Source organism: Physcomitrium patens, chromosome 10 (genome assembly GCF_059467195.1).
Source record: "Physcomitrium patens ecotype Gransden chromosome 10, ASM5946719v1, whole genome shotgun sequence".
NCBI classification, from domain to species: Eukaryota; Viridiplantae; Streptophyta; class Bryopsida; order Funariales; family Funariaceae; genus Physcomitrium; species Physcomitrium patens.
The window spans coordinates 1,137,466-1,150,487 of NC_143419.1; the positions used below are offsets into that span (position 1 = coordinate 1,137,466).

At 37.0% G+C, this 13,022-nt stretch overlaps 1 protein-coding gene across 3 annotated transcripts; it reads left to right on the forward strand.

Moving 5' to 3' along the window:
* The first annotated feature begins 5,441 nt into the window (after window positions 1–5,441).
* LOC112287657 (uncharacterized) lies at window positions 5,442–11,527 on the forward strand. 3 transcript variants are annotated; one of them, XM_024530893.3, is made up of 7 exons: window positions 5,442–6,183; window positions 6,828–6,960; window positions 7,172–7,275; window positions 7,484–7,655; window positions 7,927–8,067; window positions 8,239–10,732; window positions 11,270–11,527. In XM_024530893.3, the coding sequence occupies exons 1-7, from the start codon at window positions 6,134–6,136 to the stop codon at window positions 11,338–11,340; spliced, it is 3,165 nt and encodes a 1,054-aa protein (XP_024386661.1). In that variant the 5' UTR covers window positions 5,442–6,133; the 3' UTR covers window positions 11,341–11,527. The 3 variants fall into 3 exon arrangements, with proteins under 3 accessions (XP_024386661.1, XP_090110096.1, XP_024386660.1); XM_090253970.1 differs by lacking the exon at window positions 11,270–11,527 and having other exon boundaries at window positions 5,594–5,838; window positions 6,000–6,183; window positions 8,239–11,067; XM_024530892.3 differs by lacking the exon at window positions 11,270–11,527 and having other exon boundaries at window positions 5,690–5,838; window positions 6,036–6,183; window positions 8,239–11,067.
* Window positions 11,528–13,022: the final 1,495 nt, after the last annotated feature.

Here is a 13,022-nt window from a genome sequence, read left to right on the forward strand (position 1 = left end):
AAAAAAAAAAAAAAAAAAAATCTTCCTTCAACTTTCTTTCTTCTTTGACTCCATACCATTCTATTGATTTACCATGCCTCTATGCTCTAAAAAACAACAAAACTTCTAAGACTTAAAAATGATAACAACTTTTGCAGTTGATAAGAATTCAATGAATGATTTGAAGAATAGTGCCAAGACGTTAACAATAATAGATTTTTTTCATTTTTCATTTTTTGAGTGAAAGAATGGCCTGAAGAATAGTGCCAAGACGTTTTAAGAATTCTTTGAATTCAATGATATAGCATAATTTGTGGTAGTTTACAGCATAATCAATAGCTTTTGTTTCACATTCACTCAAAATCCTATATCCAAACTATGCAATTGAGTTTTGATTTATTTTATAAATGAATTTAATGCCCAATTTTGCTTACACATAAGATAATTATGAGAGGGCTTTCAAATAGTGCTTTTAGCCATCAAACATTATTCTATTTTTAGAAAAAAGAGCCATTGCCTATAAATTGATATCACTTGATAACTGGTTATAGTACTAGAGTGTCTTAGATTAAATAAGAATGGAGCTATTGTTGGAAGATTAAGAAGGGCCTAGGATATTGGTAGCAACATAATATGATTCTTTTTGAATCAAGTGATTCAGGCCATTCTTTCACTCAAAAAATAGTATCTACAATGACTAGATACTACCCAAAGGCTTCAAATTAGCTAATCTTTTAGCCTTTTATAATTTAAACATTGCATTGGACTTGTCGATAGGACACAATTTTTTATGTGCCCATGCCTTAAGAATAATAAAGACACATTCTTTGATATGAAAAAGAGATATTTTGTCAATATGTAAGTTGTTTGTCACCTTGACTAGTGTAAGATTGGTCTAATCACTAATTGGCCTAAATCTTGCACACATGCTATAATATTCAAGGAGATGGAGATATTCAAAAACTCCAAAAAATACTTTGATATTAGGTAATACTTGTTTGCAAATTCAGCATATGATATGAGCTAGATGCTTATTCTTGGCTATAAGCCTATAGCCACCAAACCACTGATCAATAAAAAAATTAATTATTATTTTGCTAAAGTGCAAATTGTAAATAAATAATATTTTGGAATTCTAAAAGGTAAGTGGGCTTTACTCAAAAAAATCCATATCCAATTCAATTCATTAAGAAATATAAAATTTATTGTAGATTGGTTTTTGCTTATTACATTTCATATAATATGTTGCATGATTTGTAAAATATATGGACAATTGAATTTTCTAAGATTAATCAAAAGCCAATTTTTTTTTACTATATTTACAGAAGCAATTCTCTTTAAAGAAAAAAATTTGAAACAAAGTTGTGACTTACAATTATGCATTGGATGTTTTACCAATGTATGATTCAAACTAGAAGACTACAATCATGTTTTGAGTTTAGGATCTTCAACCATCAAGGTTTAGTTTATCTACATATGGTGTTCTTTATATATTACATAAATAAAAATAAAAACATCTTTCAATTTTCATTCCAACTTCTCTTTTAATTGTATTATTGTGAAATAAATTATAAAATCTCAAGGCCACCAAAATTATAGAAAATAGAATAAATTGAAAAAATAGAGTAATACAAAATCGGCGAATAAAGCTCAACTCTTCCTCTATTGCTACTATGCTTTATTTATCATATACATTTGTACTAATATTCTACAATTGAATTACTTAATATATGAAGAATTATGGAATGAGTATCTTGAGGGAAGTAATTTTGATATGGAAGAAGTGTTGAGAGTAGAGTAGAATTATGGAATGTAGTATATTGAGATTTAGAATAATGAAGTGTTTAGAAGATTATATCAACACATACACCTCTTTCCTCTATTCTTGACTCAACACCTCATTGTATTATGATAAGATGTTACATCAATTAACAAACATAGAAGTTGTAAAGTGTCTCAAAAGAATTGTCAAGGAGCTATCATTAGTGAAATATTACTCTTAACTTTACTTATGTAATTTAATTGTGATTGTAATCAGAAATTTTTTAATTATCCTTTGATGTAGGTAGAGCTGATTTTGCTCATCCTCTAGGTTCAACCCATTGTTCTTTATCGAGTTTTAATATAATGTCTCTCAATACCTTCTTCTATCTTGTGGATTTCATGGGGTATTAAGAAACAAAAGACAATGTAACAAAGTTTAAATGCAATGACTAGCCCTTGATTGAAGTAGCTCCATTATAGAGAATTATTTATCTCTCTTTAGTTGAAGTGAATTTTTCATCTAACCAGATTACTTTGCCATTAATTGAGGCATCTATGTCATAAGCAAGTTCAAAGAGTAGCACCAATTCTTTGAAAAGAGATTTGATGTCGATATTAACAACTTTATTGTACATAGGATTGATGAGGTTTTATATATTTCAAAAAGATTGGATTTCAAGGATATGTCTTATTTGGTCAAATTATGTTTTCTAAGTGTTTTGGCATTAGCAAAGCAAAATTACAACTTTATAAAACTTTGCAAGCAGTAGAATTATTTCTTAAGTCAAGTATAACAGATCAAACCTAATCATAATTGAACCACAAGAATTCTATTGTTTTGTATCAAGATTTGGATTCTGTGTAAGAAAGGCTTTCAATGCCACAATTTTTTAATATCAATTATTTTATAAGAAATGAAATATAATAAAATAAAATAAATTTATAAGACTAATAATCTTGTAAAAAATGAAATATACTATCCAAATATACATGACATAATCCATTGAATTTTGCTCTCTAAAAACTCACAAGGATGTTACCTTTAAAATCCAATGCCTTCATACTCTTGCATCCAAGGTTTCCAAAATTTTGCACTTGAAGCATTCATAACCTTACATTCAAGGCTTTTAGAATCCATGGCTTCTAAAACTTTGCATCTAAGGCTTCTTCACTTTTCTCCATAGTAGCCTTGTGCAATCATATCTCGACCAATATATCAATTTTTAAGATTGACAATAGTGCAATCTCTAAAAACAAATCTTAAAATTCAAGATATGAAACGTAAATCATAATTTAAGTCACAATTTTTTTATTTTATTTATATGCTTTCTTCACAAGGACTATAATCTATTCTATTTTTTGTATATTCTTTCCTTGAATTAAGTGAGACTAGATTAAATCAAAGAACTTGTCTTTTCTATCACATTTTCAAAACATCTCTCTTCCTTCCTATTCTACAACTAATTTCTCTCTTTCAAACATCGTCTTGTTCCTTTTCAATCTCTCTTTCATATCCATTTCTTTTTGTAAATGAAGGTCAATTTTTACTAACTTGCTTTAGTAAAGTCAAGCACTCAATTATTACAATGGTTTTTAGTTATGATGACTCCATGAATGTATTAGCCATCATGCGACACTACTTTACAGATTCTCTTTTGGATTCTAAAATAAGTAGTTGACTTCTCTTTCTTGAGGTGATGGTGGCAGTGTTGCCAAGTAATGGACATCTTATAGAAGGTGATGTTTGTAAAATAGATAGGGACTAGGGAGAAATAAAGGAGAGAAAGAAATTATATTCTTCTTTCCACACCTCCTCTAATTTATCAAATTTGTCTTGCAATAAAGCCTCTTAAATATCCTTGGGTAGTAATTCCACATATAATAAATTCAAATTGGACAATAGACTTGATAAATTAATTACTAATATTACTATAGAGTCTTGCAATAGCATTAATAATATTGTATTTGTTATTGTGGTGAAGTCCCTCTTGCAAAGAAAGGTCATGTTGGTTTTGCACTATATAGAGCTTATATTCTTTCAAAGAATAGACATGTATCTTCCAACTTTGTGACCATAGTGTGTATACCTTGCTTTTGATTCTTATCATTGATGATAGTGTCGATATCATTTAATCAGTGACACTTGGCTATAAATTTTGCTTTGAAAGTACATAGTTGGCCTAACATATTAGTTGTGAAAAGGTTGAACTTGCCTATCAATGCCTTATTCACATAAGCAACCAACTACACCAAAGCTCCAATCTAAGTTGTCTGCTTTTTTACATACCTATGTCTTGCTAGAACCATACAACTTTTAAAAATTTATTGGATCTTCAAACCAACTGATAATTGAGATATATTCATTTATCCCAAAATGACTTCTTTATAAATATTTCATCCACCATGTCAAAAAATATACATATTGTTATAGTTATTATTTAAATGCATCAGCAATTAAGTTGAATGAAACATTACTTAATTATATTCACAATTATATATACTTTGAAGATTATATATATATATATATATATATATATATAGGTTGATGGTCAATGATGATGAGATGAAGGAAATTATAGGAATCTGAAATGTGGATATGATCTGAAATTAACCTGTCACATGAGACATGAATCTTGACAATAACATAGAATGTTGCAAATCATATAAAACTTTGCAAATGATGAAAATTAATACATGCTGAACAATTCCCCAAAAGCCTCCATAGTTACCCCTCTCCAGTCCATTCTTTGACAAACAAATGTATCATATTATTTTTGAAAGATATGATCAAAATTTTATTTAATTAACCATTATATTAGTTATGTGTTTTGTTGTGGAGGAGTTTGAGAATCATTAAAGACTCTATTGCTTCATTTTAGGAAAATAAGGAAATTATGTATTTTGCATAAATAGAATTTTAGATCGTCCAAAGGTGATAATTATAAAAATTCATCACGTGTGTTTTTGTTTGTAATTTATTATTATTATTATTATTATTTATTTTTCTTTGAGACAATTCATTATTTACCGCCCGAAGCGTTTGAAGTAAAAAGCAAATAGGAGAACGTGAATGGACAACGACCCAGACTGAGGTGAGGAGGATCATCATAACGGATTATCAAGCACTCATCCCGGTCAAGATGAACAGAGAACTAGAAGGGGATGTACAAATGAGAGACATTCGTCTGTAAGGGGGATGAGAAGAAGGGGGAGTCAAACGTGGAGGATGGATGCAGCACCACCCCCCCTGGCGTGCTCCAAATCCCCTCCCCCCCCCCCGAGAATGCAAAAAGTCACTTTCTAACGGGTGTCCGTCCTGTCGTGGCGGGTCCCTCAGTTCCCGCCCAGCCCGCCGCGACGTGAGAAAGTGGGGGACGAGGAGGTGTGGCGATGCCGAAGCTGAGAAAGGAAAGAGGGAGGGATGAAGCAAGACGGCAGCCGCGTGCCGTTTGCAGCCAGCAGCAGCTGCGGGGTTGCGGGCCCGCTTTCACGCTGTAACGAGGCCATTGTCGTCGCTCTTACCTTCCTCGATGACGCTGCAACAAGCAGCCTGGAAAGGTCTTCACTCACTCGTCCTCACACCCAAACCCTAGATCTGGGTCCCCCTTCCTGCTCTCCCTCTGCCACTAATCTGCCCGTCTGTGTGCTAGCTAAATTGCTTTGGCACTCATTTAGCGCGTTTTAATAAAAAGTAGCGGTCCGATTGCGTGCAGAGAGGTGCTGCAAGCCTCATCACACTCCAGCACACGTCAGAGTTCTTAGGCATATTCGCCCAGTCAGTCGGTAAACGCGTCGGCTGGTTGTCTGCAAGTAGTTTTTTCCGTTCAGCTTTCCCCGTAATTTTTTTTGTTCGAAGAGCTGTTGGGAAGCGGAGCGGAGCGGAGCAGGTGGTAGGGAACGAGGAAGTAGGCACGGTGTAGCGTAGACTGCTCTCCTGTTCAATCATGCATGCCTGCAGATTGCGTCGAGGAGAATGCGCGTGAGCTTCGTTTGGCGGATCCGGCAGAGCTGATTGGGAGAGGAGAGTAATGTCGGACGATTAACTGATTTGACAGTTTTGCGGAGTTTCGCGTACGCCGTTTGTCGGCTGAATCGGTGAGAATACGCGAGGGCACATTTCTTGCGCTTGAAGATGCGGAGTGATGTTTCTTGTTGTGAACTTGTTAGAGTAGGTGCGTCTGTCCTCCACACTTTTCGGAGAGCTGTGGAGAGCGGCAGGGATTGTAATCGTCGGTAAGTCCGTATCTGATATACAGGCTGGTATGCTTCGGCTCCATGGTGCGGAAGTTCAGACTTAAAGAAATCTGAATCGGAGGGGAGATTGTGGGTGGGATTTTTCCACGTGCCCGATTGGTTTGAAGAGGTTCGTAGCAGGAAAGGCGACGAAATTATGAAGAGGATGAATTCTTTTCTGCACAAAGGCTTTCAGGCCGCAAAATGGTAAGTAGCTCAATTCCGATGTTCTTAGGTGTTGCATTGGTTTGAAGCACACAGACTGTATCTCGTTTCCGACCCTTCAAGATATTATGTTCTCGAGATCTTAGGGTGGTCGTACTATAGATTCTTTCTGTACACTTTCCTATTTGGTTTAGTGATCGTTGTGTTATTTCCATGCGAACTGCCTAGCGATGCCACCGTTTGAAATGCATATGGTTTACTTTTTTCTGGTATGTGTTTTTCAAATATGCTATTGCTGAATTAGTCGCTTCCCTGTATTCTACTTGGATTGTCTGCATGGTCGCGAACACTTGTAATGTAGAGTTTGTAGGTCCAAGCAACAAGTAGCTCTCACACATGAAGTCACTATTTTCACCTTCTATTATCGTTGCTGAAATATTCTCTCTCCTTCCATCGCTTCCTCTTCAGTAATACCCTGTTGATGGATTGTTGATTTCATACATGTCTTGGGCATGACGAGAGTGTTGAAATTGGTTCGCATCAGATCAAATCGGGGTAGGTTTCGAGATTTTAGTTAATTTCATAGGTTAATTTAGACACCAAATTCAAGTTGCTGAGATTGGAATGTTGGCCAGTACACATTGACATATATCTAAAATTCTTTTCTCACTGTTTCTGTTTTGTAGCAAAACTCAACTTCGTCTGGGAACATCTCGAATTAAGCTATTACGCAATAAAAAGGGAATTAAAATTGCATCCGACAAAAGAGAAGTGGCCGAGTTACTAAGAAAGGGGCAAGAAAGCACAGCTCGATTGCGGGTATGTATGATGTCTCTTTTCTGTACATTCTAAGCTAAGAAGACATTATCTAATAATTTAGAGCTGCTCTTGTATTATAAGTGGAGAATACCAGTTTTTGTCATTCCTTTCATTGTTTATTTGATTCTGTGAAAATTTAGATTATCGACGGATAATCAATTTTAAAAATTCCCCCCCTTTCATCCCTCACAATTAAAGCTCGTGGACACAGGTAGAGCAAGTGATACGGGAGCAGAATCTTATAGATGCTTACGACTTGGTTTCACTCTATGCTGAGCGAATAGCGGCAGAAATATCGGTTATCGATTCTCAGAAGTAATTCTCCTGCCAAGATTCAGCACTCATATTTGTCTTACATTGAATCTGAACTTGATTAGCGGAAGCGTTTCTTAAGCTCTAAGTATTTGTTTGTCATTGGCGTCTTGTACTATTTCTTTTTAAATACAAGTTATTATTTTTAAAAATGATGTGAATATACGGAACTTCCACTTTTTAGCGTTCATTGGTTTGATCGTTGTGGCAGGACCTGCCCTCCGAATTTGAAAGAAGATATATCTACACTGCTATTTGCAACCTCAAGATGTTCCGAATTAAGAGATTTTGCTGATATCCGCCCTATGTTTCTCTCTAAATATGGGAAGGAGTTTGTATCAGCAGCAGAGGAATTGCGCCCTGGCTGCGGGGTGAATGGAAGGGTAAATCGATTCATTCCCTTGAGCTGGATTGGTATTTGTTCTCATAGAACGGGTTTCAGGCGTCCAGTGGATGAATGTGTCAGGTTTTCCTTGTCGCTAATTATTACCACCTTTTACTTCTCCCATTGTCTAGGTTGTTCAAATCCGGGTTTGTGCTTTTCAATTAATTGTGGGCGGACCTAGGTGTTGACAGTTTTGCATTAACTTTGAAGATGCCAATTGATCTTAGAATGTAAAGATTATTATTTATTTATTTTTTAATGAACCACAGGTTATTGAGAAGCTCTCAACGTGTCTTGCAACGGGTGAATTAAAGCTGAAGGTGATGAAAGCAATAGCGGCAGAATATAATGTTGAGTGGGATCCAGCCCCTCTTGAAAAGGAGATTAGAGAGGTCCCAGATGATCTTCTCGTAAGTACCTATTTCCTTTGCTCGTGTGTGGTGATGCTCTTGACCTTTAGTAAGCCCCTTAGTAGTGGATCGTTATCATTTTCTTTTTGAACGACTCAAGTACTTCACTAATTCATTGATTACTCCTCTTGCACGTATCCTTGTAACGGGGATGACTCATTGGTATTGCAGAATGGACCTACTGTGTTTACGAGCGCTGATACGTTTCGCACCATGATCGACGATTTGCCCTCTGTACCTAATCATGACCCAACACTTGGGTTCCATTCATCTTCTTCAAGCTCTACCCCTTGGCCTGATACTTTTAAAGCACCGTCATCGGGAAGTTTCGTGGAAGATAAAGTAGATCCTGTGAACAAGTCACGTTCTGTTGATAATTCTCAAGATACTGTGCGCAGAAGTGGGCCTCCTTCCAGAAAGCCCCCTCCCAGAAATCCTCCCAAGGCAGATGATTTAGATTTTGAAGGTGGGCATCTCGATATGGATTTAGAGAGTAGGGAAGCCCAGTCTAGGAGAAATCTGAGACGCGAGTCGGATATTTTTCCTACACCGTCATCTCAGGAACGGTTCATAGGCGAAGAATCGAGACGTAATTCTATTGGTGTACCTAGAGAGAAGAGTGGCCGGCCGCATGCCAAATCTGCTTTCAGGGATGTAGACGAGCCTGCGTTACACGAGCAAAGGAAACACAACCGGAGAATGTCGCAGGGTGCTTATGTAGATGACTACGGAAGGGAGCATGAACCAGAATCTGATGTTAGCCGCAGGTCAGATCGTAGTCAAAACCCGAGGTTTGATCAATATGTAGAGAAGGGTCATATGCGGAAGGCAGATGTTGACAAGTCTAGCACTAGAAAACCATTGTTGGCTCGTTCATCTGTCGAAGAGTTCAACCAGTCTTCTGAGAATGACGCGATGTTATATGCAAAGACCAAGTCTGGATTTGACACAGCTAGGAGTTATCAAATGCGAGATGAGCAGGATTGGGTTGAAGACAAGAACGTGAGGGTTTCGAGCAGGGGAGGTACTGAGAAAACAAGGTCACAGTACCAAGACTACTACTTAGAGGGCGGTTCCTCGAGGGGGGCTTCGAATAGCGAAGTTTCCAGAAATAAAGAGAGTACTCGCGATACATCTGCTGAGGGGGGTTATAATAAGTTTAATAGTAAAAGTAGGGAGAGTTCGAAATTTACGGGAAATTATCAGAGGCCCGAGTATCCAGATGAAGATGCAGGCCATGTATCACCTCGGTTCGAAGATTCTCGTCGGAGAGATTCCATTAACAACACACGCAAGGGGGAGCTTTTAGACGAGGATAATTGCAATCCTAGTTGGGATAACTATCCTTTCGCGAAGACTGTCACCACAAGGAAATCTAAAAACTCAAAGGAGTTGCGTGATTCTTCAAAGAGCTCGCGACGTGATTCCCTAAATAATACAGTAAAGGTTATGCCTCTGGATGATTTCTCAGCACATAATTCTGATGATGAAGAATATGCGGGGAAGGACAATGGAGTCTATACTGATGATGTGCGGAGAAAGAGTAACAGTACAGCTGTTCGGTTAACAGATGACGACACCTACTTCAATTACAATGGGCATGGGCTGGAGAAAGGTCTAACGTCCAGCGCACCTTGTTTTGACTCTAGTGAGGAAGAGGATGAAGAAGAGCATGACCCCCGAGGAAGTGCAACAAGAAATCCTAAGTCAATGCCCCGTGCCAAAACTACGGACACCCGATTCTCAGACGGGTCTTCAGAGTCTGGAGAAGAGTATGCTCGTAAGGGTAATCGGAGAACCCCCAACTTGTCTAGCGTTGGTGAACGAAGGAGTAATACTCTGTCTTTTAAAAATCCAGAGGATATGAATGCGCCACTACATGAAACTGGGAGTACTAAATCTAGGCCTGTATTTGACGACTTTCCAAGATCAGTGAGGACGTCAAGTCATTCTGGGTATGACGATGAGGCTGAGGATGATGATGATTATCATCATGCTACAAATCTTAGGACGGTCAATGAATCCTGTCACACAGAAAGGAGGATGAGTTTGCCAGGAAGTGTGCGTGAAAAATCGAAGTTTCTGGCAGGTGGATCTGGTGATGTCTCTGGTAGTACCGGAAGAACATCTGGGCGACGAGCAACAGTTGGGCCAGAGGATTTTCGAGGTTCTATCTTTCAGGAGACTAAGGATTCTCCAAAGAGTAAGTATGGGGATATGGGCGTCAGGAGACAATCCGACCGTCATCGGGAGTCCGACAGATCTATCAAGTTTGACGATGACAGGCCTACCCGTTTTATTAATTCCAACAGTCATACTGAACGTGATGATGACATACCTCGTGTTCTCAGGGTGGGCAAGCAGCCAATTCTGGATGACAAGGACTCACCAAGAGGGCAGTCTTCACCACGTGAAAAGCTCCCGAGGTTTGTCAGTGATTCCCCAAGTCGCGATGATGAACTAGCGCAATCTACGCCACGCACCCGATCTAAGTTGCAGAGCGTGAAGACTGATCCGAACCCATCAGTTTCGCCAAGGGAATCTACAATGGAGCACCGAAGGACTCAATCAGCTTATGTTGATAATTTCCCTTCAACCTCTGGAACTCCAAGATCGCATTTGCGACAGCAGCCATCAGAGAACGGAATGTCCCCCAATCAAGATGGTCAGCCCCAATCCAGACCCACTTTTTTTAAACCCCCTGACCTGGAAGATTTGATCCAAATGTTTGGAAAGAAAAAACGAGGGGTGTAGATATGTTCACATTTTGAGTGTAATATATATATTGCGAGGTCGGGTTGTTGTCCTCGGCGTGTACAGAGTAGTTGAACTTCAGAACTGCCTCATTTGGTGCTTCACAGCCGTTAGTTGATCCAACCTCGTCGTCAGTGAAATCTCACTTGAACGAGTCTTCTTATCCCTTAAAACTACTGTAGAAATAAAAGTTGCGTCATGTATACATTAGGATGTTCTTAAGATAATGTGATTGAAAGATAGTCACCTGCGCTTGTGATGCATGAACATGTATGGAATACATTTTTGATGTCATGTTCTTAGAATGGTTACTCTCGTCGGCTAAATTCATTCTGCATGTTCAAATCCCGTCAGTCAAGCAATTTGGAGTGTTCATAGCAGTCTACCCAGTTCACCATATTACATTAGAGGCTGCGGTGATTGATGTATAATGGTCATGTTTTGTCAGGTGAGCATAGTTGGAGGATGTGGAATTTGGAATGCAGTCGACGGTGTACCCTTAGGCCAAAACCCCTGTAATCTTTGTTGGCTTTTCAATGAGAAAGTTATCGCTATTTATATTTTCATTTCTATAGTGATGTGATTTAGAACAACGTTTCGTGATAGCAGTGTCTAGACAGGATTAAATGCAGTCCTCGTGGTGGACTTGAATTTTGTCAGTGTTTTCTTCAACCGTGTATCTGTATAATGGCAAGAGATTTCTTAAGTATCCTGTACGTCTTTCTCTGCTTTAAAGCTTTTTCTGGTGAAGTATGTTGGAATTCATCAATGAACATTGAGTTCAATTACGATGGGGTAAACCTTCACGCAGAAGCCATCACGTCCCATGTTTGTTTTGAAAGCTGTTATTGAACCACATCACTAGACTGACTTGACGCAGTTTACTGATAAGTATGGGTTTGAAGTAATTGAATGAATAGTTGTTTAACTATTCATTCCGATATCCAGTAAGAATGTCTGCTTCTCAGGTTTTACCGGTACAACTGGAAGTGAAGTCTACTGTAAAGATCAGTGCATAGCAACTTAATGTAAGTTATGGTTGTAGAAAGCTTTGATGAAGGGTACATCAGGTCTATAACCATATCCACAGATGAATTTATTGAAGCTGTGTAGAATAGTAGAACTAATCATTCATTCCTGGTTCAAAAAATTGACCAAGTGCACTGATTACATATTAGGAATCGTGTAATATGTTGGCATCACTATTCGGCACAATTTCAGTGTATATATGTATATTTTTATATATTTCAAATATCTATGTATATTTTTATATTATTGGATGCATAACTAGTGTCTGATGATGTATGTATGTATATATATACACACACATATTTGTGAACACATTTGTAAATAATGTCGTAACAATGGCTGTACAAAATCAAAACATGATTAGTTTGAGTTGAATTTTATATTTGAAATTGGATTGCTTTGCATCAATGGTAGAATTGATAAAGGTTTGAGGATTTAAAATGTTGCTCACAATTATCGTACATGCAAAATATAGATGCAAATTTAAATTCAAGAAAAATTCAAGATTCTAAGTATGAGGAACAGGGATTTTAATATCAATGTTTATATACAAAATATACACAAAAATGAAAAATATCTATGCAGCAAAGCAAAAACATAAAGACAAAGACTTACGTATTTCAAGAGATGTGGATAATGCACAACCTTTGCAGTGCTCTAGAGAAATATACCTTCTATCAAAAAAAAAAAAAAAAAAACATGAATGGCATTGTAAGTAACTAATAAGTAGCAATCCAAATAAATTGTTTGTATGAGTGTGAAGGTAAAGATTTGAAGGGATTAGAGTATTTTAAAAAGTAAAAAATTGTAATAACTATACTATATATATGTTTTTTTTTCTTTACTAATTAACCTTAAATATTATCTTACTAATCTTTGATGTTTCTCACTTCACCTACTAGACTTGGTTGGATGGCACTTCTATTATCTCTAAATAATTTTAATTGACTCTTAAGAATAAAGTGGCAACAACTTTTGGTACTTCGCAACTTTAGTCTTATATTTTGCAGCTTATTTATTTTTTATATCATTTTAATAGCATTCTTTCTACAATTCTCTTTAATTTTTTAAAAAAGAACAACCTTTGAAGACAAAAGATAGAAAAGAGTTAGAATAAGTTTTTATAAAGTTAAAAAGAACTAGAGAATCTTAAACTAAGAGGAGAATATAAA